The 25951-nt window shown below is 39.4% G+C and overlaps 1 protein-coding gene across 13 annotated transcripts in view; it reads left to right on the top strand.

The window, feature by feature from the left end:
* Positions 1-25951, top strand: part of CCDC91 (coiled-coil domain containing 91) — a 334198-nt gene that overhangs the window by 81319 nt on the left and 226928 nt on the right. For 12 of the 13 annotated variants that reach the window (XM_073315272.1, XM_073315302.1, XM_073315329.1 and 9 more), the window contains exons 4-6: positions 16053-16222; positions 17193-17399; positions 18629-18733. In XM_073315272.1, coding sequence (XP_073171373.1) covers positions 16053-16222; positions 17193-17399; positions 18629-18733 — 482 coding nt within the window. The remainder of the gene's footprint in view (positions 1-16052; positions 16223-17192; positions 17400-18628; positions 18734-25951) is intronic. The other variant, XM_073315319.1, reaches the window with a different exon arrangement.

The raw sequence follows: 25951 nt of genomic DNA, 5'->3' as shown, positions 1-25951 counted from the left end.
GTGAGTAGAGCTTGAGATGAGTCACAATAGTTCCCTGGCATGCCCTCCCGTCGCCTGCCCAAAATTTGGTGCTTGAACACTTTTTACTGTTCTCCCCAAGATGGTGGGTGTGACACTCAAAGTAGAACCCTGGAACCCCCATATTCACCACTGTCATATGATTATTATATGTTTTGTAGAAAGTATGTCTTGTGAGGTATCATTTTAAAAGTCTTGATCTGTTGAACCTTAATATCCTGTTAGATTGTATGTACTATTATTGTATGTGAATTTATGAAGTATTACTATATGTGTGACTGAAATATATTGTGAGGTTAGGAGATGCCAAGAGCTGGCCTTTCAGTAGGGAAAAGGAGCAACTGTCACTGGTCACACAGGTGTTTAATTGCCCATCAAGAAGAACCCATTATCCCAGAGATGACTTAGAGGAGACACACACGATGGGGACTGTCGACCAATGGGGGCTGCCTGGCCCTCCACGTCACAGCAAGGATCTTTCTAGCAGCAGGAAGAAAGTATAAAAGAGAGACAGTGACGACATCACTTGGTGTGTCTCTCCCCCATCTTAACACTTGGAAGATAGCTTGGAAGACACAGACTTTTTGAACTAGGGAGATTGCTCCCAGGCCGGAAAGGAGTTCAGTCTTAGTATAGAGGACTGTAAGCTCCCTGTAACATCCAATGGAGTGAGACCGATTTCAAATCTTGCTTAGTCTGTCAGTTAGAATTTAGACTGTTTCTATTTTTATTTCTTAGGTAACCAACTTTGATCTCTATGCCTACTACTTATAGTCATTTTAATATCTATCTTTCTGTAGTTAATAAATCTGTCTTATACTTTATTTAAAACAGTGTATTTTTTGTTGAAGTGCTTGGGGAATCTCAGCTCAGATTACAAAGACTGATGCATGTCCGTTTTCCTTTGAAGAAAGTGGTGAACTAATTAAGGAACTAGCACTGTCCAAGGGAGTCTTAAGCAGTGTAAGACGGTATATTTCTAGGGCGCAAGGCTGGGGTGATTGGCTGGTGCCTCTATCTGTATGATTCATGAGTGGCTCAGGGAGCATTCATCCAATTTAACTGGTTTTGTGGCTCCAAATGTTGATGGCTGAGTGATCACAGCTCCTGGAGGGGTTTTGCTGCTTGTCACTGGTATAGCACTGTGTGAGAGAGCTCAGATTGGACAGTTAAGGGAGCATAGTGGTCCCACAGTTCCAGGTTGTACCCTGGGGATCCCGTCACAGTGGGCCTCACTTTTTTGCCACTCTGCCAATATATCTACAGGATGTGGTACCTTGGTACACTCTAACATTTTCGGATCTCTTTGGCTTATATGAATTTTTGACACATGAATGTATTGAAGAATGAGATTCTCTTTTGTTTGTGTGATGTACAGTTGAGTTGGAGATTTTTTAAGCTTTCGCTTATTGGCATCCTTCCGACACATGGATAGATCAAGAGATTCTCACTGCATTTATCTTTCTCTGTCACCTTTCAGTCTTGACTGATCTGGGGCTATTTTTTGTCTGACATGTAGTTTCCGCAGCTCTTGGAGCAAGGATATATCAGAGAAGCTCTTTGTTAATTTATTTTGATACTTTTGAGAATCTTCCCTGTGCTGTCTTTGCTAATTTTAGTGCCCTTTCAGCATGCTATACATGAAGGGACTTGGGAATATATGTAGTGTGGATGCCCTTGGTATATCTGTAATGAGAATTTGGCAAAATTTTCTGATCAAGCCTGCTACTGAGCATTTTCAATGCCTGCTCAAATTACAGAGCTCTTCAAGCGCCTAGAGAAGAGTATTCCCCTTGTTGTTAATTTATTTTCTTGTTGTGGAATGTAGAACTACACTGTATATGGTAAGACACATTACTAGTAGATACTTCATAATTCTGTTAAGAATCCTGTATTTTTGATGTGCCCTCAGTTACCTAGCACTGAAAGAGTAGATGTTCTGAAGGTGGTGTGATAATTTGCAAATGGCTGTTGCTTAACTTGAAAGGTGCTCTTCTCAGTTGAAAAACACAACTTTTCCATATTTCAGGTGCTGATAAGCTCTGATATTAGGGCTCAGTACAGCATTTTTATTTTCTATCATTTTTTCAAAATGAAGTATTTTTGCAGTGATCTAAGAGAACATTCTGAATTGCTTCCATCCCTTCTCTAGTTGCCGTGATTTGACAGACTTTCTGTTTTGGAGTGTGTGTAGCCCAGTGGTGGTCAACCTATTTGTCATATGCATATGCAGTTCTCTGTGTTATGTGGGCCGCATCCACAAAATATGTACATACTATTTGTATGGGTCAGAGGATGTCACGTGGGCCACAGCTGTGTGCTGATTTGACGACAAATCAGCTGTGGGTTGAGAATCACTGGTATAGTGTCTTGTAATTGGGGCATAGTCTTTGTTTCATCTTAGTACTTTTTAAGTGTTTCGGTACTGCAAAGAGTTGTATTTATAACACAATTGTGAATTACATTTGCTAGTGGTCCAAAAGAGATGGCTAGTTACAGGATGATGACTCTCTTACTGGTTTGCACAAAAACAAGTAAAATACACTAACTATTTGATTAATTTTCCATCTAATAATTGCTTTAGTTCTGTGATTTTTGAACGGAAGATCATGTGACTTGAGTTATGAAGGACAGTGGAGGGTAGTTCATGAAACAAATCTCTATTGAGATATGATGCACTCTAAGGAAAAGAAGACTCAGGATTTGTATATATCATACATGTATCATGGAATTATGTGAGAAATTGCAGAGCCATGTGATAGATAAATATATGCCATAGAAATGAGAGTATCTGTATAATAAATTTGAAAGACATACCTGCTAATTCATGTTCCCAGGACTTTAACATTCTAACCCTTGAGCAATTTCAAACAGTTTGCATTTCTAGTTAAAAAGTTAACCTTCCACAGAAATGTTTAATCTTCCAGGCAAATGTATAATAACTCTCCCACACCAACATTACAACTACCTGAGGCCTAGGATGGGCATGATCTAGTCTTGGGCCAGGGACAGCTTTTCTATATGTAACACTGAAGAAAAAAAACACTTTAAAAAAGCTAGGATTTGTATGGTTTGTAAGGGGGAGATTCCAAGCTTCTTATTTGAGTGCTGTCCGAGTGGGTACTCCACGTCAGGTGTCGATGCGTCCTGATGCCGTCGATTGGAGACTTATGTCATGGTGCCATGTGTAGCATACGCATGACCCGAGCCCTCCAGTTCCTTCTCAACCTTCCTCGTCTGAAGGCATATGTCTGGGGCAATGTTCACCACTCTTCCAATACCTTTAGAAATAGTAGTTTAGATAGTTAGCCAGTTAGAAAGTTATATTTAGTGTTAGTTTAAAAAACTTCTCCTGTTTTACCCTCCCCGTAGTTTCGCTGTAGCGGGGTTGGTTAACCGTTCAAGATGCTTTGCTCCCCAGGCTTTAAATGATGTGGCTTCTGGCGCAAAGCAATGTCCGTTTCTGATGGGCACTCCTTGTGTGATCAATGTCTCGGTGAGGCGCGTATTCCATAAAAATGCACCCACCGTAGCAACCTGAAGGTGAGAGCCCAGTATGACCGGAATCTCTACCTCAAAAGGATCTTGATGGCAAAAATCTCTCCACTCAGAGATGGACCAACGGAGGGGCAGGAGACATGCCTTTCTCTAAAAGACCGAGGAAGAGGGCACAGCTGTCTCAGCAGAGAGCACTGCAGAAACATGGGTGGTCCCTTGCCAGGTCGCTACCCCCGATGCCGACACATGCTCAGGTGAGTACCTATAACACTCTGGGCACCGCCGAGTCCTGATGGAAAGAGGCAGAGTCGAGGCACAGAGAGAGACACATCTCCCCCACGGCACTGGACTAGCCTGTGAAGGACTCGGTACTGAATGTCTCCTCAGGCATCATGCCTCCGTGTCGGCACCGGTAGAGAGAGCCAACATTAGCACCGATGGTACCAACATCAGAAACGCCACTGAACCGGCTGCAACAGAGAGACTTAGCTACCTTGCCCCCTTGCTTGATCTCCTGAATATTGCAGCAAAGATCCCCATGCTTCTCAGGCTGCTGTACGTTTGTCCAGTGAAGATGATGTGCAGGGATCATGCACCTTCTCAATATACCACTCCTCACCAAAAGACTGAAGACCACCCTGGACCCATTTGGGGTCCAAACATCCTTATAATCAGATGAGTCAATCATGGTACGAACCACTGTGGATGTACCCACTGCTGGCCTTCCCAATGCAATGGGCACATTGGGAACCCTGGGCAGCTAACAGGAGCCCTCACTCTAAACCACCCACAGATCAGAGGAGAGATGAGATCTCAACCTTCGTACCCCCACCCTGCAGCCAATCGAGGCTGAGGACATCTGGGAGGACACTGAGACAGGCACAGATCAGGAAGCAAATTCTCCTGCACACAACTCTTCCTCCTCACGGGACGAAGCAATTATGCCTCTGCTGCATACCTTGGCAGATGACTTCAGACAGTTCCAGGAACTGTTTAAGCGAGTCGCCCAGAGCCAAGACTGCCTGTTGGAAGAAGTTCAGATGAGCCAGCATAAACTGGTAAAAATTCTGAAAGCCTTCCTCCACTTCCAAGATTGCTGTGCCCATTAATGATGCGATTCTGGAACTGGCAGAGACAGCTCTGGCAGAAACTGGCCTCAATACCACCGACATGCAAAAGGGCAGACAGGAAGTATTACGTCCCCACCAAAGGGGTAGACTTCCTCTTCTCCCACCTGCCTCTCAGCTCTTTCATCGGTGGTCGATGCTGTCAGTCAACACGGCAAACAACAACAGTTTAGATTGACCCCTCAAGATAAGAAACAAGATAAGAGGCTCGACCTCTTTGGATGAAAAGTTTACTCCTTGGTGACATTTCACCAGTTCTTCTTCTCTGTTAGCCAAATTATTATGAGGAGCTTCCAGAGGAGAAACAAGCATAATTCAAGACCTTTCTAAACGAAGGACAACTCCATTGTGAAAACAGCCCTCCAGGTGCCTTTGGATGGCACGCATACTGCAGCCAGAACCATGGTCATGGCCATAGTGATGCACCAGGTGTCCTGGTTGCAATCCTTGGGCATTCCTAAAGAACTCCAAACCAAGGTTGAGGACTTATCTTTTGACCGAGAGAAGTTGTTCTCGATCAAGACGGACCAGGTGCTCCATTCGATGAAAGATTCCCAAGTCATTCTGTGCACTTTGGGGATCTACACCCTACCTGCAAAGAGAAGGAGGTACCACCTTATCAGAGGCCCAGAGACAACGACTTTAACGGACAGTAGCAACGCCCATACGAGAGCCAAAGACAATGTCAATGTTTGCAGCGACGGAGAGCACCTCAATCTCAATCACTGACTTCTCAGTCGGCTCCACCCATACCACAATTTTGAAGTTTTGATGGAGGGTGTGGACAATCTCCCTCACCAGGCAGTGCTTACACCCAGTTTGTCCCTATGCTTTGGTCACCGTCGTCGCCCATTCTACCACCTCTGGGCATCAATAACCACTGACGAATGGGTATTGGAGATCGTATGATTGGGATATACCATTCCCTTTACCTTCCAACTACCAACCCTCCCCCGGTCCCTCTTCAGGGACCCTTCTCACAAGCACCTATTACGGCAAGAAGTCAATCATATCTTCCCACTACAAGGGGAAAGGGTTCTACTCCCACGATTTCTTGACCCAGAAAAAGAATAGGGGATGGAGACCTATCTTGGATCTCAGGAAGCTCAAAAAGTTTGTACACACTCAAAAGTTCAGGATGGTCACGCTGGGTACGATACTTCCTGCACTACAAAAGTGGGACTGGTTTTCAGCCCTCAACCTCCAAGATGCTTATTTTCATATTCTTATACATCCCGCTCACCGGAAAATCCTGCGATTCACAGTAGGAGACACACACTTGCAGTACAGACTACTGCCATTTGGCCTATTCACTGCACCAAGGTTTTTCTCCAAAACCCTAGCAGTAGTAGTGGCACATCTATGCAAACAGGGAATAATAATTTTCCCTTAACTGGATGATTGCCTTCTCAAAGGCCCAACTCAACAAGAAGCATAGGACACAATCCAGAAGACAATCACACTGTTTAGGGATCTAGGGCTACAGATAAACCAACGAAAATCCACTCTAATCCCTGTCCAGCAACTGGACTTCGTTGGGGCACATCTCGATGCCATAAAAGCTGAGGCATCCCTGCCTCTGAACAGATTCACAACTCTGACAAACTTTATCACAGAGTTAGGAGTCAGCCCCCAAACACCGGCTTGTACTGTTCTGCAGCTGCTAGGAGACATGGCTGCCATAATGTTCGTGGTATGACACGCAAACCTTACATATGCATTGCCTACAGGGCTTGTTGAGCTCGGTATAAATACCCAGCAAGCACAGCCTGCACAAATGACTTATAGTACCACCCCATGTCCTGGACTCTCTATGCTGGTGGGCAAGACCAGAAAACGTGTGCCTGGGCATCCTATTCCTACAGGGAACCCCCCTCCCATAAGTAGTAATCATGACAGATGCCTTGCTGATGGGCTGGGGCACCCACATGCGTCAGCACATGGTTCAAGGAAAATGGTCTCTTGCGGAGACTCAGCTCTATTAGAGGTATGCGTGGTCTGCAATGCCTGCAGACACTTCCTACCTCACATAAAGAACAAATCAATTCACATAATGACCAAAAACATTGCATGTTTTACATCCATCACCAAGGGGGCACTCAATCTCACTCTCTATGCAATAAAGCCATGAAACTGTGGAACTGGTATGTACATCAGAACCTAAACGTTTTGGCCTCCTACTTTCCAGGCTGTCAGAATGTGATGGCAGACATGGTAAGCAGGTACTTCTCTTGAGACCACGTATGGGAAATGAACGAGGGAGTCCTGCTATCCATATTCCACTGGTGGGGCACTCCACTCATCGACCTGTTTGCATCCCCGATGAACCACAAATGTGCAATGTTCTTCTTGAGAGTGGGAATGGGACTGTGAGCACTGGAGGATGCCTTCCTTATCACATGGGATGCACAACTCGTGTACATGTTCCCACCAAGTCCCCTGTTACAACCTGTTATACACAAGATATGCCTAGACAAGGCCAAAGTTATCCTCATACTCCTGACCTGGCCCAGGCAAGCATGGTACTCTTAGCGCCCCTCAAGCTCTCCTTCACTGTCTGGGCCTGCTGTCTCAGAAAACAGTCGCTCAGAAAACAGCCCAATCAAATGTGGCTCCTCCGTGGTTCCAGTATGGAGAACTAGCCTGCTTGGAACAAGTCAAACACGTAGTGACCGGAGTCCCAGTGGGAGCCCGCTGAGGTCACTCAATTAGGGTGAACTGCAAAGAATGGGGCAGAGAATCCTCAAAACTGGTGGATATTTTCAATACTCAGATTTACAAGCCATCATACAACAGTTCTTTTATTACCTCACTGGTTGTTCAAAAACCAAAACCACAGTTCCCTTAAAGTAACCCAGCCTCAGGCCTCCATTCAGGTACCCAAGTCAAATATGATGAAGACTTCTGAAAATCTTATTTCATCATATAAAAGAAAAGGTTCTACCAATCCCAAAGGATTGGACACATTACCTTCCAGGTTATTGAATATTCCAGATCTTACCCAAATGCATGCTCACAGCCAATTCTTATTAACTAAAAAAAAAAAAATTATTTAAAAAGAAAAAGGGAGAGAGTATGGTTAAAAGCTCAATATATATACAGACATGAGTTCAGTTCTTGAGGTTCAGATACATAGTAGAGATGGTGAGTTTTGTATTTCCAAAGAGTTTGTTTCGAATTTAGTTCATAGGTTATAGTCCAATGTCCAATATCATATCCAGGGTGTACCAGCTTAACTGGGATCTCATCTTGCAACTCAAACTTCCCCTGATGAAGCTTAAGCAGATCTGAGATAAAAAGGATCAGAACCCAAGGATCTTTTATACAATGTCATGTCTTCTTTGACAAATTGGAGTCCCTCGGGGAACAATAGGTCCTTATTTCCTAAGCGTAATCTTTAATTATTCACACAGATTAATATAAGGCAATTTATCCATTAGGCAGTTTATCACCAGTACTTAGCTATACAAATTAACATAACACAGTCGCCTGTTCCTCCACCATTCACCAATGATTTGCTATACGTTTCAAAGAGTGCTGAATACAGAGAGATCCTGTTTACGCTTCATTGAAATGCTATGATGTACTTTTGATCTTTGAATGATCAGAATACAGCATAGACAGGGACTGTTGATTACATTGTTGACCACTACCCATACATATATAAATACACAAACGTTATCTCCCCACATGTCTTTGAGGGTTGAATTTAAGTCATTCATCCTGCAGGATGTTTAACCCTTTCTGGGCATGCATCACAACATATTCCTAAACAGCAGGAAAGTGACCATGTGTCATACTTACATTCAAAAATGGAAGAGATTCTCCTCCTGGTGTCAAGAAAAACATGTGACGGCCTCCACAACACTGCTACCATTAGTGCTGGAATACCTACTAGAGCTGAAAGTGTTGGGTTTAGCAGCAAACTCAATCAAAGTCCACCTTGCGGCCATTTCAGAATTCCATCATGAGACTGACGGGACCTCGATCTTCACATACACCATCGCTAAACGCTTCCTCGGGGGTCTCCAGAATATTTATCCAGAGGTTCATCAACCTATGCCAGCTTGGGACCTCAATCTGGTATTGAAATGCCTCACCAGAATGCCATTTGAACCCCCTAGCCACCTGTTCCCTACTACATTTATCCATGGAAGTGGCCTTTTTGGTCGCTATTATTTTCACCAGATGGGTGAGTGAGATGGGGCTCTCATGGCTGATCCTCTCTAGACAATGTTCTTCAAAGACAAGGTCACGCTATGCCCACACCCAGCATTTTTACTGAAAGCGGCATCATTGTTTCATATGAACCAACGGATCCATCTTCCTACATTCTATCATAATCGTCATGAGACTCAAACAGAGACTGTCTTGCATACATTGGATGTCAGGTGGATGTTAGCATTTTACCTGGAAAGGACCAAACCTTTCCGGAAATGTCCTAGGCTTTTTGTTTCTACTACTGAGCGTTTGAAAGGCGGTGCGATATCCACTCAGAGATTGTCTGAATGGATCGTCACATGCATTCAACATTGCTATCTTATTTGTAACGTGGACCCTCGTACGCACATCAGAGCGCATTCCACACGATCAGCTTCAATCTCTATAGCGTTCCTAACAATATTCCGATATTAGAGATTTGCAAGGTGGCCACTTGGGCCTCTGTCTACACATTTACTGAGCACTACGTTGTCACTCGACTCCAGGGCTAACGCCATAGTTGGCCTAACTGACTCAAATGAGCCCGAAGTCCCTCCTGCCTTCTGGGGGGCACTGCTCTACAGTCACCTGAAGTGGAACACCTACAGGGACAGCCTCAAAGAAGAGGAGAAGGTTACTTTGGAGTTTGCCATTAAGACTCTGTGCTAGAGATGGAACTGGCGGGCTCAGGTTGTGCGTGCTAGATGCGGTACCAACAGCACTGCAAGGGGCCTACTGTGCATGCGCGACCCGCACATACACTGTTACCATAAATCTCCAAACGACGGTGCTGGAATGCACCGACACCTGAAGTGGAGCGCCCACAGGGACACACATCTCTAACCTCAGTTACTGCACAAGGTGAGTAACTTTCTTTTCCTATTGGTCTTTTATTTTATGAAGAGCTCAAGAATAAAAAAAAACTTTAAAACGGAGACATTTAGGTTATTTTAAGTTATGTTAAGAGGTTTTTCATTACTCCTTCTGAGCTCCATTGTGGTTGTACTCTGTTACTGTTTGGGAGCCTGGCTTTATAGGATGAAAAGTAGTTGTAGCATTCCCCCGGCCATGCTCTCTTGCACTACTGTTTTAAACACTCAGCCCGTATGCTGAAGCTGGCCTATCTCATGTTCATATGTGACCAACATGACATATTCAGATTCTGCAGAATCTTAAGTTTTCATTTAAAAAAAAATATTTCTAATCTTTGTGGATTCAAAAATTGCTTGGTTTATGTTCGGAAGGTTAACCTGTTGTAGAGATTTCTTCCTGAGTTTGCAGACAGCCTGAAACAAGGTTTCCATAGAAGTGCTGATGGAAAAGATCCAGATATTCAGTTAAGAGAATCCAAAGAGCTGTTACTCTTTTCACATGCACACATACTGTACTTTCTCTGGTACTTTAAGGGATGCAAAATACACCTCATAGAACAATGTTAGTGGAACAAGTGGATTATATCAATGGTTTTTCTGTTCTCTGGAGTAGAATGCTGAATTTTGAGTGGTATCTAATACTAGTGGCACATGCCCTGACAATTCAGGAAAACCACTATAGTCATCTTAAAACACTATTGTTGCCACTTCCCTGTGCCTATGGGGAATGCTCTACACTTGAAGTGGTGCTACTAAGGAGCAGTACTAAGTTTTCAAACCATGCAAAACATCTTGACTGCTGTGTAGGTGCAGGAAGAAATTGGGAGATAGAGGCTCAGCAATTTGCAGAATTGGGCCCAGTCCCGCAAATATTTCAGATTAATGTGAAAGTTTTGATTTAATCAAATGTAAAGGTTCTGTGGATACTAATACGCTTCTCAGAAGTGGTTTTTGCAACCCATCAACTCTTTTTTGTTTTCACTTGCAAATGAACAGTCTCTCTAACTTTCAGACAGTATTCCATAATTCTTTATAGTTGCTTTAAATAGTGTAATTTTTAATAGACTTATAGACTAATACATTTTAGGGCTGGAAGGGACCATCATGATCTTCTAGTTTGACCTCCTGCACATTGCAGGCCACAGAACCTCACCAGCCCACGCATGTAATAGGCCCATAACCTCTACCTGAGTTACTGAAGTCCTCAAATCATGATTTAAAGACTTCAAGTTACAGATAATCCACCATTTACTCTAGTTCAAACCAGCAAGTGACCCATACCAGAGGCTGTAGAGGAAGGTGAAAACAATCTGAACTAGGGAAAAATTCCTTTCTGACTCCAAATATGGCAGTCAGTAAGGACCCTTAGCATGTGGACAAGACCCACCTGCCAGACAGCGCAGAAAGAATTTTCTGTAATAACTCAGTGCCCTCCCCATCTAGTGTCCCATCTCTGATTTTTGGAGTTATCTCCATACACTTATCAAACTCAGTCTTTGAAAAAGTTATGTTTTTTGCCCCCACTACTTCTCTTGGAAGGTTGTTACAGAACTTCAATCCTATGATGGTTAGAAACATTTGTCCAATCTGAAGCCTAAACTTGTTGTTGCCTAGCTTATATGAATTTATTCTTGTGCCAGCATTGGCCCTTAAATAACTCCTCTCCCTCCTTGTTGTTCATCCTTCTGATGTATTTATAGAGAACAATCAGAGATCCCCCCAGCCTTTACTTTTTTAGGATAAACAGTCCATGTTCCTTAAGTTTTCTCTCATAAGGTTTTCCATTCCTCTGATCATCCTAGTAGCCCTTTTCTGCACTTGTTTGTTTATTTTTCTTAAACATGGGAGACCAGAATTGCACAGTGTTTCAGATGAGGTCTCACCAGTGCTTTTCACAGTGGTAATAATGCTTCCCTATCTCTAAGGCAAATATCTCACCTGATGCATTGTAGGATTGTGTTAGCCTTTTTCACAGCTGCATCACAATGGTAGCTCATAGTCATCCTGTGATAGACCTGGGTGTACTGGTCATTCTCCTCCTCTCTTGCTTCCAATTAATAAATCCTCAGCTTGTAGCAAAAAATCCTGTTTTTCATCCCGACGCGCATGAGCTTGCACTTTGCATTAGTAAATTTCATCCCATTTCTATTACTGCAATCTTCAAGGTAATCCATGTTTTGTTTTGTCTGATATTCCAGTCCTCCTCTGTATTGGCAATACCTCCCAACATTGCGTCTGTCGCAGATTTTATTAGCAACCCCCCACTTTTTGGGCAAGATATTTAATGAAAATGTAAAGTTTGGTCCCAATACCAATTCCTGAGGGACTCCACTAGTAACCTCCCTCCAGCCTCACACACTGAAGTCTGGCTATTTCTATTGTCTCTCACAACACACTGCCTCCACTACTAGACTTTGCAAACTGAAATCAGACTAACAAATACTCTCCAAGAACTTGTATACTGCCCCTAAGTGGCAGGGGCTTACCTCCCTTCTCCTCCAACAGATCTCCATTCAACTTCACCTGTTTTCAGCTCAAAAGAAGGGCCGTGTTTGCAAGAGATTCAGTTGTGGGATTTTATCTGTTGAACGGTGAAAGTGACTAACACGAGCCCTTCTAAATAGTTAAATGGCCAATATTTTGTAATGCAAGTCAGAAAATAAGTTTATTTCAGGTTGATACAATGTTTGGGTTGAGAGGGTTTTTAAAGGGATTATCTTCTCTTGGGATCTCTGACTGGGTTGAACATTTACACTCAAACAAAATGGTGCCATTTTTTTGGCCATCTTATTTTGTAATGGTAATTTGCACTACCATCAAAGATCCAAGAATGCTGCTTTAATAGGCTTTGTTACTAATGCCTCTGTCAAAGATATTTAAATAAAAATCTACTGCATCACACACAATGTAGCTTCCCTTGGTAGTCTTTTAGAGGACTTCTTTATAGCTTGGTGCTAAGCAAAATTCTATTCAGTAATTATGAAGTACAGTTCATAATACAAGCATTGTTCCATACACAAATATGGGTCATATTGTGACACCCTATGTGACCTGAGAATTATTTTATGACTAATTAATTGCAATGGATTTACTCCTGGAGTTGGGTACTACTCAGTGGAAGTAGGATTTTGGAATTTGGGCATCTATTAGAAGTTTTAGGTTGCGCACTTAAACACACTACAGTCAAGAAATGGTAAAGTTAAGATTGCACATGCAGTCTAGGTATTCAGATTGTGTACATAGTACATGTGAATATCCTAATCCTAGAACTGTTTGGCTAGATGCCATTGCAGTGCACCTTAGGAAGTATTACAGAAGAGATCTTTTACTGTGACCCTTAAGACCTGCACAGCCCTTAAGTTGTATTATAATGGAACTTCCTCTTGTACTTCTTACAAGCAGCATTCCCTAACCTCTGTGTATTTTTCATGGCCCCCAGAGTCTGAACTAAGGGCTCCTGCTGATAGAGAGATTTTCCTGGTGTTGGATAAAATCCTGGCCCCATTGAAATTCGTTTGTGTTTTGCCATTGACATAAATGGGGCCAGTATTTCCCCTCTGAAGCCTAAATTTCCCTTTTCTTAGTTTCATCCATTAATTTCAGCTATTCCCCTTAAAATCATCCCAATGTGGTTCTTTGGTTGTCTTGGTGTTTATTTCCTTCAAGTAACTGTAGGTATTTATCCTACCCCAGTGAATCAGTGATATTATTTACAATATGTAAAAACGGCAAGAAACCCATGGGGTTTATTGTGGTGGGGGAATTGGTAAAAAAAAAACAGCCTTGCCGAACTGGAGGTACTTTTCATCTAAGCTTTGTACAAAGTCTACTATGGGTACAGTGGAAGTCATGTGCATGTCTATTAATGTATCCATCAACACATACTCTGAACAAATTAAATGTCTTATAGTAAGCATCCTTTATCTAGAGTTTCACTAAGCTGAAAACTGCAGCAAAGAGTTATAGGAAAAACTAACTCTATTTTGAATCACACATTAGTTGTTGCTATTTGTTTAGCTGGAAGAAAAGAGAATGGTCTTTGAATAGATTCCATTTTTCTCCAATAAATTTTAAAAGATTTTTCCACTGGCAGTGGTTGATAGAGTTCATTGAGTGCTGGTGATTTTTTTTATTTATCTTTGTTCTTCTGTGTGCTAATTTTCTGTGTAGTTTATTCATTTGGGCCAATAACTGTAATAGTATTGTCTGTGCTAAGTCTTTCACTATCTTTCTGTGTCTATAAATACCTTTACAATTTTTAGGACAGTTTTTCCATGTCCCTCTTATTATTCCCTCCCCACTCTTCCCCCCGACTATTCTTTTATTCCTCTTTCTTCATTCTGGGATTTTGCTGAGTGGAAGCACTTGTTGGTCAGTGTGGTTGACTGAATAGAAACCGTTAAGATGGTAAACCTGTCTATATTTCTCCATCTGTTCTGTGTTCTACATTAGACCCGTGAGTTGTGAAGGGTCATCCATTTGCTGGGCATGCTTCATTGATCAGTACTGACATGTTAAAGGAAAGAGTGAATTTGACTGCAACAAGCTACTGAAATAAAATTATACTGGAGAATTAATTGTTGATCTTGGTTCAAAGGATTATTCTAATGTCAATAATCCAATGGCTGAAAACTGAAGCTAAAGAAATTCAGAGTGAAAATAAGGTAAATATTTAGTAGTAAGGGTAATTAACAATTAGAACAATTTACCAGTGGTCATAGTGGATTCTCCATCACTGACCATTTTAAAATCAAGATTGGATCTTTTTTCTCAAAGATAAACTCTAGGAATTATTTTGGGGAAGTTCTATGACTTGTTTTATACAGGAGGTCAGACTAGCTGATCACAATGGTCCCTTTTGGCCTCAGAATCTATTAATCTGTGAATCCTGACAAAAAGTTTATGGATCTAGGCAATATCAAACTGGTAATACTAGATCCTGATTGTTTCTCTTAGTATTTACAAACCTATGGCACTGCTTCTGTAGCTCAAAACAAAGACTACTCATATGCAGTGTAGTGTCATTTCAATTGTCAGTCTGACCCACGTGGTTTTCTTTAAAAATATGTGTTCCCCTAGCAACTCTTAAATTATATTTTATTTGCATTTGGGTGTGAAAGAGCTGTTTTAAAGAAGAAGCCAAGATTGCACCCTGGGGTGTCAGTCTCTAATTCTGTTAATAGAATCTCTAATTCTATGAGTTTGATAAAACTAGTTAGTCTCTAGTTCTTTTAAAAATGCATTTTAAATTAGCATTTAACTTGTTTTGTGTGGCCCTCTGTAGACTATATGCTAGTAACCTGGCCTTTTCTTCCTTCTCCTGGAAAATCGTCTCTATGGCTGGTGTATCCTAGGGTACAGGCTTCCTAGGACAAATTTAAAAACTTTATTGATGCAATCTCACTATTTTTTCCCCATGTGGTTTCTTAATTTATTATTTATTTATTTAGTGTATTTCTGTTTATTCCCTTAAAAACTACCTAGGTCATTGTAATGTAGAAATTATGATGACCCACATACAGGATCATAGCTCAAAATAGGAAACTCCTTCCTCTGGAATGTAATGACTATGGAGGAGAACCATACATGCAACAATAATTATTATACCTGTGTATTGTTGGATATAGGGTCATTTTATTTGTTTTATTTCCTTTGTTCAATGTGGTAGATTTAATGTATAAAACGTGTTTAACACATGTCAAATTGCTTGTCGCCATGTTGCTTGGTGAGATTTTTATCTAAATGTCCTTATATAAAAGCTGTCTTTACTTTCTTTTTTTTAGATTTAAATAACAAAAATTACCCATCCAAAATGCCCTAGGTGCCCTAACAATTGCATATCATTAGAAATGACTACCTAGTAGCAAAAAATTATATATAAATAATTAATTATCTAAGGGAGTCAATAATTCAAAGAAGCAAAAGAGCCACTTTTAGTCCTCCCCCGCCATCGCTGCCACTAAAGAGCATATTCTCATCTGTCCCTGAAAACCTTGTCAAATAAATGGCTTTTGCAGCGTGCCCCAAAGGTCCTCAAGTTCAGGCAATTTCAGAGGAAGGAGCATATAACTATCTGATGATATCTTTGAGAGCAAAGATAAATCATACATCCAAGTCAATAACATTATTCAAAGATATAAAACCATAGCATGCTTAACTTAGATAAAGTCAAGCCAAATTTACACTAGTGTAATAACATTTTTATCTACTTGTTTGTATTGTATCATGTTCTTTTAATAACAAAAATGATTTCTGTTAGGTTTACTAGATGTAGAATTCAGAAACACATAATCTACTAATATTGGAATTTTTTTCCATGTCTTCTTTCTTGCATTAGTGTCTGAAGTCCATGTGTCTCAAACTATTTCTTCAGATGTTCTACTGGAGTATTCTCTGCCTTCTGCTTGCTTTGTCCCTTCTGATTCATTCATCTTATCAGGTGAAGATGAACTGACAGCTGTTCAAACATCCAGCAGTATTTTAAACCCAGCTGTTCTTAAAGAACAGGTAAGCACATAATCTTACTTTTATTACAGAAAGTTGATGTATTTTATCCCTTGGCATTGTATTTTTTCTTATCAAATTAGACATTTTTTTTTCTTAAGGGACAAAAGTTGACCCTTGAGTAGTTTCTACAGGTGTAATTTCAGAGCAAAGATATCAGTTACCAGTCTCTGAATATTCATTGTGAAGATGAGTACCTTTGAATTCTTTGAGATGGCAGAATATAATTAAGTTACAAAGCAATGTAGGTTTTAGCATGTATGTGTAATATTTGATAAAAATGTAGTTTATCCACACTGAAATGCTTCTCAACCTCAAAACAGTAATTTCAGTATATAAGTACTCTTTCTTAAATAAAAGGTTTTTTTTAAAGTAATTTGTGAGACATCACAATACTTTCATATGGTCCCCAACTGAGCTACATACATTCAAATGTGCTCAATGTTAAGCATATGCTTAAGTGCCTTGCTAAACTGGGACCATAATGCTGAAATACAGGAGGCATTGGCAGGAATGTTCTTTGGAAAAAGTATTGCTGTTAAAGTTACCAAAAATTTCAGAAATAGTCACGGCTTAAAAATGTCTTTTCTAGCAGCTTTAGAATTAGACAGTTACCTTAAGATTTACAAGCCCCCTCACTCACAGTTAATGGTATCTTACTCTTCAAGTATTCTCATTAACCTCAGTGAGGCTACTCGTCATGTAAAGTACAATCCAAAGTGAATTAGGGGTAACCATTTGGCTGTTGGTAAACTGTTATTTTAATGGTATTTCAGATGCAAATGTTTTGATGGTAGCGCTTGAGACGCAGGTCTGCTAACCATCATGTAATGTATGTTTTGGCAAACTGACATTTAAATCTTCTACTGAAAGTAAAGTTTTCATAGCTCTTATATGAAATATAATTTCAAAATATGGTCTGTCATATATTATTTATGATGAAATAATATACTTTGTCTCTCTTATGAATTAGGTTCAGTTATCAGCCAGTTCTTCCTTGGATATCTCAATTCCTTCTTTGAGTTTAACAGAAGGAAAACCTTCAGAAAAATTAACCATCTCTGTGGGTGACTCTGAGAAGCAGGGGATAAATGGATCAAAGAAGTATCTTCAACCAACAGTTGCAAGTCTAGAGATTAAACTCAAAGATGCTGAAGAAGAAAGATATAGAATTAAAAAGGTATGGCTGCTCTTAAATGCATGCAGAACTTAATGATAGCAGGAGCTGGCAGTGGCACCCATAGCTAAGGTGTTTAATATTTTCCGTTACGAGACCTTGTTTTCAGTTACTTATAATTTTGCCAAAGTTTAGCTGTTCAGACTTAAATTTGCCATGTGTGGGTCTGCCTCAGGCAGTTTTTTTTTTTTTTTAATTTAAGCAACAAATGGTTCAACTTTATTCTAAGAATTTGGTTAGGGAAAAGTATTGTCTTTCCAGTGTGAAAACACACTTAGAACCATTTTGTTGAGACATTCTAGCACCTCCCTGCTCTGGAACAGGGACTTGACATTTTGATATTGGGGTTGCCCTGGGGTCAGACAGGTGCCTTTTTCTGTCTCTGGAAATCCATGTTCAGTACAGCTTTGTAAGAGACTGACAGTAAAATTCTTCGAATTACAGGTACAATGAATACACTGTTGCCTAGGGCTGAGCAGTTCTTTCCTTGCAATTGCTTCTCCCAGCTATTGAGGGTTCTAGGGCACTGGATATTGGAACTGAGCGGGCACACTTCAGCTCCTGTGCTCTCAATGACTTCCTGCCTGGTGCCCAGGCAGTGTGGACAAGGAGGAGGAATTTAATTGGAATGTAGAGGTGTTAAGGAACAGAAGCAAGGACCATGACAGACTAGGGGTGATAAGAGCTGAGGAGGACAGGAATAGGCTGGAAGGGCAAAAGAAGCAAGTTGGCATAGACTGAGATGGAGACATGTTAGGCAACAGATGCAGAAATACTGGGCATAATGCCAGCTTACCTGACTCTTTAATTTGAGCCCTGGGATATTTTGGCATCAGTAAGCCACCAGGATATCGGTGTGTGCTTTGGATTACCTGGAAATCAGTGCGCAATTCTTTTACATGGAAGGCTGAAGTTAATACATTCAGTTACTGAACACAACACGTGGTGGTGTTCATTTTTGGGAGATGCTTAGTGTGACCCAGAGGCCTCTGCCAACTGGCAGAGAGGTGTATAACGGTTACAGGGATCCCCTTGGTCTGTGATCTGCATGGGAGTTTGCCAGTGTCTGGTAGTTGGGGGTCTCGTGAGACCCCCGATGCTGTCTATTTTTGCATAATAGCAGATGTCATAAAACCATCAGAAGTATAGCTAGTTTGGAATGACTTCCTGAAGATTGTACTCTCACATTTAAAAATAAAAACAAAAATCTGTGAAACTTTTCCTATTGTTAGGAGTTAGAAGATTTGATGGAAAAGCATAGTATCCTACAAGCAGATTTCTTGAAAGAAAAGGAAGGTGAATTCATCTCACACCACGATCGCTACAAAAAGCTGCAGGTAATTCTTCTCTGCTTGTCCTTCTGGCAAAGATTATGTGTAATATATATGTTTAATATTCCATAAGTTCTGTATCTAGGTACCTGTGGGCTTGATCCACAGCCTGTTAAAGTCACTGAGAGAATTTTGGTTTATTTTTATGGCCTTTTTGGAGCAGGCTTGATGTTCTTCACCGGCAGGGGCATTGACTTAATGACCAGACTTCTTTGATCTTAAATTGGTACACTTATGCATTATTATGCTTAAAAGGTGTTAAGCTCACTTAAATAGGAAGTAGAATAGTTTGAGCATTGCATCAGAAACACGTGGATCAAAAATAAGTGTAACTCGGTAATTGTCGGATAACAGGATAAAAACCACTTTCATCACATCAACTTCAAGCATTAGATATGTGCCCAAATCCCTTGACACCAACAAGAAAGGTTATTTAATTTCTTTTATTTTAAAAAAGTTTTCAGTATCATTTAGTTACCTTGGAAGGCACTTAAAAAAACAAAAACTCTCAAAGGTTGATCATGGGGCTCCAACATCGCTTGACTCTTGACATTCCTAAATGGTAATTGTGGTGCTTTCCATTACATTTAAGGCTGGCTGCAATAAAATATATCCTCCTTCAGGTAGGAGTGAATTCTTGGCTGCTCTACCTTCAAGCTGTATGGTGATATTTTTTTCTACCTCTCTATGCAACTAGCCTCTTGAAGTCAGGAATCTTTGCCTAATGACAGAAGTGGATATACTGGATCAGTTTTCTAACTACATTTTTAAAATAAAGTTTGCTTAAAATCCTTTCTTATTTACAAAGTCAGAGTATATATTGATTATAAGGTTAATCATCACATTGTTCATAAAGCCAGACATTTGAATTACCTCGTTTGTTTTTTTAATACTTTGAGAAAGGCTTTCCTTTGGTGCATGAATAGAGTTTAAGAAAAGGGACTACTAATCAGGCTAACAAGAACCGGAGTGTCTGTATTGTACCTTTTCGCTATGTCAGATTCTACAGCTTTCAAGAATGCCAAATGAAAGGGTCATAGCCTTTAACTTACTTTGAAGAAAGACTCATGTACTTCCTCCTTCCCTCTTCTGTTGTCTTCAGGGTATAGTCTGAATCAAACCAGAGAAGAGAAGTAGTCATACTTCTAGGAGCTGACAGCTAAAATTACTTTTATGTAACTTGAATATTGGACTCTTTCTGTTAGTACAGCTATTAATGCCAATTCCTTTTGTCTTCCTCCTTTGGCTTCATAGCACTTAGGTCAACACCTGTGGCCACACACTGAGTAAACTTGGCCTCTGCAGAGTACAGATGTCCGGCTTGCCAACAAATCTTTTTCCAGCAGAAACAGCTGGTTATTAGGCTATTGACTTGTGTAGCTTAAGAACGGGCTGTATTAGAGACTGAAATATCCTTGGGAGTTCTCAGAGAAAGCCTATGACTGATCCTGACTTCCCAAACAATAGTTTTCATTGATTTACCTCCTGTTATAAGAAGTTTTATTCTAATGTTTGAAAATATTAGCCAGTACAAATACATCTCAGGATCCTTATACGAGGTCATTTATGTGAAAATGCATTGTTTCGGATGACCTTATATATTTGTTTTATGAACCTATTCATGCTATCTATAATGAACACCCACATCTCACTGAGTAGATTCTTTTCATACCACTGAATATTACCATCCACAAACATATATGCTGTTTATAAAAAAAAAAAAAAAAAAAAAGAGTTTATCCAACACTTGTAACATAAAGAATCCTCAAGATGACTCGATTTACTTTCAGTGGAGAACTAGTGATGGACAAAGTTGTTGGGAAGTAGTAGTAATCCAAACTACAGGCCAAAACTTGAAACAATGTAAAATTTAATTTTTTTTAGGCTAGGAAATGTTTGGATAAGTAGATGGTTCCTTTAATGCCAGCAGCTACCTGTGTTGAGGCCTGAGAGGATGTCAGCAGTAAGTAGACACATACATAGACATTGATAGGTACAGCATATAAATCCAAAACATAAATAAATGATAAATCTCCTGTTTTACAAGGCATGCAGGAAAAGCAAAGAAGTGCAATGGAGATTCCTCTGTCTTGACAGAATTACTCATTTAAACAACCTTAATGATGGTACTACTTTTGAACCAAAGGCAGTCACAAGTTTTAATCATTCCAGTTCCTTTTTCTGGTGGCAGTTGTTTGCCCTCCAGGTTTCTGAGATGATACCCATACTTTTACAGTCTTCTGTTTTCGGTTTTCCACAAAAATGAAATAGTTCTACATATGGTTCCGTCCACTGATAACAAGTACCCCACTAAATATCTGATTCAAGAAATTGTCCTTTGTGTTTTTCTTACAAACATCTCCCTCCAGCAAGGATGACTTATTTCTGTGCCTTAGTTGTCATGAAATTCTATTTGAATGTTATGTATACGCTTTTCAATTTTTTGTGAGTTTGTTCATTTAAATACATTGAAAGACTAAGGAAAGGGCATAAAGCAAGTAAAATTGAGTTCTGTAAATGGATTAGTGTTTTTGTGTTACTGAGCTAAAAGCTGCTTAGGGCTGCCAGGACCCACAAAAAAGAACCCTCCCGCAACTGCAAAGCTGACGTGTGGTCTTATGAACACATACAGATAGAAAAGCTAAGACACAGAGGTTACAGTATTGAGGCAGAAAGACCATTATTGTTATAGCTGAGACTAGAATTCAGAGATTGTATGCTTTAATACCAGCACTTGACCTAACAGATGACAATACCGTGCTCTCTCACTCATCTGTACTATCTATAAAAGAGGGAAATAAAAATTTCTCAGACTAGTGTTTCTCTAAAAATTCAAGTATAAAAAGTGAATGTAGCATGTGGTATTCTCACATTCTTCATGTTGTTCTCAAATATTTCTGCAACAGCTATAAAAGGGCAGAGTAGAACCTTCATAATTTGAATGGACAAATTGCTCTTATTTGATATTATATACTTTATCCAATATTTAATGCAAATTTATGGTTGAGATTTCACATACACAAGCTAGTAAATTGAGTTATGATTCCCACATTCTCACTTGAGTATTTTTAATATTTTAAAATACAGAACAACATATTGTAACTTTAACTTCTTTGCATATGAAATGTGGCCATGTTACAACTGCTGTGGGAACCATAACTTTGAATTTCCTGACTTTTCTTTATGCAACCTCTCAACCATAAAATTGCATTAATGCAGTTTTATCCATATAATTTCCTTGGTTACTTAAAGAGAAAGAAAGGAAGCAGGTGCCAGTATTTGTGTCTGATTTTCTGATCAGTCAATGTATATTCATCTCAAATTTCTTATGCTCTGTGTTCCTATGCCCCTGAATGCCCTGTGCTGGACCTAATGCTTTTTTGTGGATACATATGTTTGCCTCTGCAAATGAAGGTTGTCATTTTAAACTTGTGAAAATAAAACTGTGGCATATTTTGTATTGATATTCTGTAGAACTGAATATTATCTAAGTGTTGCAGATCTAAACTTAGTGATAAAGAGCTATTTCTAATAAAGATAGATATTACGATAATACTAAAGGCAATTGTCCCTTATTAATAGATGACATTCTCATATTAAAAGCAAAACAGACAGTTAACATTTAATTTGAGAAGGAGAAAACATTGCATTTCATGTGTTGCTGTAAAACTAGATTCCAAAACTATGAAGTGGAAACTAATTCTTTTGATACATTCTTTATCTGATATGATTTCTGATATTTGGTCTGTGTGTAGACGACCGCATTAGATGGTTCGCTAAAAGTGGATAGTTATTTTCCTCCTCCTTTTCTTTGATTTACCACACAGATTTATTTGAAGTGATATAGTCTCACTGTTGGGAAATTCTAATTGCATCTATAAAAATCTTCCCCATTGCCAGCCATTTTACAAGTTAAGAAGGTTTTTTTTCCCCCACAGAACAATGTAATTGATGTGGGGTGATCTTTCCTTTGAAACACTGTTTCAAGATTTTTCTTTTGGTAGTCCTCTTTTGTTTTTAATTAAAAAACAACAACAACAAGACATATAGTTGTTTTGGAAATTTTTTTAAAATTCTTTTTAAAATCCTTGTTCTCATTGCTTTTCCTTTTTGTTTAGGGATTGTCTTTACAACTTGCTTCCAAAGTTGATTTCATTCTGCCTGTTTAAGTTAACAATATTCCAATTGTGGTAATAGTCATGAGGAAAAATGATTTCATTTTGATGACATTTAGACTGAAACATCTGTTTTTCTCTTTGTATTCATAACAGTAGTGTAAACTGGAGGGTAATCAGCAGGTCAGGTAGACTCCATAATATCAAAATGTTTTATAGATATGAGAATAAAAGAAACTGGTGCTTCAGAGGCGCACATTTTCAATGCAATACATGATGAATGTTTGAGTTACACTAGGTCCATTGTCTTTAATGGGACTTGTGTCCAAATTTCCTCTGTTCTTTATCAAACATTTAACGTAAATTGGGATCCAGCACTTCATGTAGGAATACTGTTCTTGTTGCTGTTAGATGACAAAATTCATATGTATTATATTGCTGTTTTTGATATTATAGGGTATTGAAAGAGTACCTGTTAAACTCACAGTTCTGGACATAGAGTGTGTAAAATTGTGAGAAGAGAAACACAGAATTACTGTATTTGCATAAGTGCATTTGAAACAATATAACTGAAAATAATAAACTCTAAATTTTGTGTGCGCAGTTCATGCCCATATAACCTTTGAGGCAAGTTGATGTGGTTATGTTTCTATTACGATCAGTATCTGCTTGTTTCTTTATTTTTGGGAGGTTATTTTTGTATAAACATGATTGGGTTATGGGTTTTGTGACGTTCTAAATTTTATAATTTTTTGTTTTTTAAAAAAGAAATAAAGGAAACACTTTCTGGATTTGTTAAAAATGAGTCATATGATTCTGATTTGACTTGCAGGGAATGGCATGAAAAGTATTACAAACAGAATAATTTAAATATGCAATAATTTCATAATTTAAATATGCAATTTGGGAATGCTTATTGCACTGTACTTCAGGCGAAAATTCACTTGTACTCTTAAATAGATGGCGAAGTTCCCCTGCTCTTAAGTTTGTCCTGTTGTTGTTTGTTTTAATTGTCTTCCTGAACAAGAGGAAAAATAATAATCAGTTTTGTGCCTACGAATGTTACGTGTTTGCAGATTGAGTCTTCCAGAGTGTTTTTTTTTTTTTTGGTGTACTCAAGTAATGTACATTCTTTTAACATTTAGCTCTAGAGAAGTGTCTTATCCAAAGAGAGACACCTGTAGTGTAGTGTTCAGTCTTTTCTTCTTTTATCTAAGGTTCTGGTCATCTTTAATTTCATATTTAATCTAGGGCATTAGAACCAGAAATGTACATAAAGATTGCAATTAAGAGTGACTGATCATCATTTTAGCAAAATGTCATACAGGGTATGGAATAAATATACTACTGTATGTAATGCCAAAATCCCATTAAACTTCAATATTTTGTTTATGAAACTAACCAGTGGGGAGCAACCTGTGCATTAGAGAAGTCTCTGTCATGCATATCTGGTTATGTGGTAAGGCTATTCCTTAGAATATCCTAGTTTACATATTTAGTGATGGTTTTGATAGGTTTTTCCCCCCCAGTAAACAGATGATCACTGGTATGTTTTGAAACTTTCTTATGGTAAAAAATGCCAGCAGAGTAAAACAGGTATGGTGTTATGGTTATACTCTAATATCTTTTATAGGCATTTTTATCAGATACATGTGAATTTTTATTTTTCTTGTGGATTCAAAATATAGGAGTACAGAAATGCACTGGTCTTTGGTTACTGCCTGGCTTGTACTGAATGAAGACCATTAAAAATGTCATGGTCACATGTCCAAGATATATATCTTATAGTAACTGTAGACACTTGAAACACCAGTGAGCTATAGTATATGAAACGTTAACAATGAAGCCAAGGAAAAACTAACATGAATTTTTTAGTATTCCCTTTTTTCCATATAATGTAAATCAAATCAATCATGCATTCCTCAACACATTCACATTTTAAATCAGTGAAACATAGCCTTGTGTTCCTCTGGGAAGATTTTATTGTGGGTGTGCAAGAGTATCCAAGCAAAAAGGTCAAATCTCTGTAATGTAACATTCTCAGCACGTTGAAGAAAATAAAGTTTTGTACAAAGTCCAACATTAGGTCATCAATCTTATTTCTACCCTGCAAGGTCATATAGCATGACAATGGATCCTCATTCTGCTCCTTACAGCACTACCCAGAATGAACTCTTGCAGGAGATACTGTTATATTTCCTATCTGTTAGTAGCCAGAGGGAGACCTACTCTGATCTTCAATCAGATGAATTTATTTGAAGTTGGGAGATTTCTCTGACAAGGCCCAATATTGTACTTTTAATTCACACTGTCACAGCATTCATTCCCTACATACATGAAATATTCCTTTTTTGGTTACCTATCAAAGTCCACTGCTTAAGAGCACAGACACTCTTAGGCCGGAGTAGTGATGTCTCCTGTACTGAGATCTGCCAGTTGGCCACATAGCCACCAGTGCATAAATTCACTGAATTCTGCAGATTGGTCATGTAATCTTAGCCAGTACTATAGCCTTTATTTTGGCAGGAGTCTTTCTCTATGCCTTAGTGCTATGGGGAAGAGAGAGGAGTTAGTTATGTATGATCTACCTTGTTTTAGATGTCCACATTTAAAGGATGATCCAGCTTTCTACGTTGGAAGCACCCTGTTATGAAAATCTCATTGTAATAAATCTGTGGACCTCAGCACAAAATACAGTAGGAAAATGTATCTGTGCTTACCTGAAAATTTCCTTTCTTCGTGTAGTAAAGTCCACAGATTCATTCCATCCTGGAGCCAAAAGAATCATCAAGAATGGAGAAGGAAATGAACATCTAAGGATTTGGGTTATGGTGATTACATGGAATAAATTTACCATGCTCTGCAGTAGGATAAATAATGCTTTTGTCTTCAAACTATATTTAACACAGTCTGTCATTTAGGAAAGCAGATCTGAATTGTCCTAGCTGCTGAAGTTATCTCAACCGAAGGGAACTTAAGGAGGTAGGGCAGCCAGCCGTTTGAATCCGGTCTTTGAACTCCCACTGGGGAGCAGGTTTGGGGGCTGCTCCGCATGGTTCCTGGAAGCAGCGGCATGTCCCCCCTCTGGCTCCTACATGTAGGGGAAGCC

Source organism: Lepidochelys kempii, chromosome 1 (assembly GCF_965140265.1).
Source record: "Lepidochelys kempii isolate rLepKem1 chromosome 1, rLepKem1.hap2, whole genome shotgun sequence".
In the NCBI taxonomy this organism is placed as follows: Eukaryota; Metazoa; Chordata; order Testudines; family Cheloniidae; genus Lepidochelys; species Lepidochelys kempii.
This window is presented reverse-complemented; position numbering and strand designations above follow the sequence as displayed.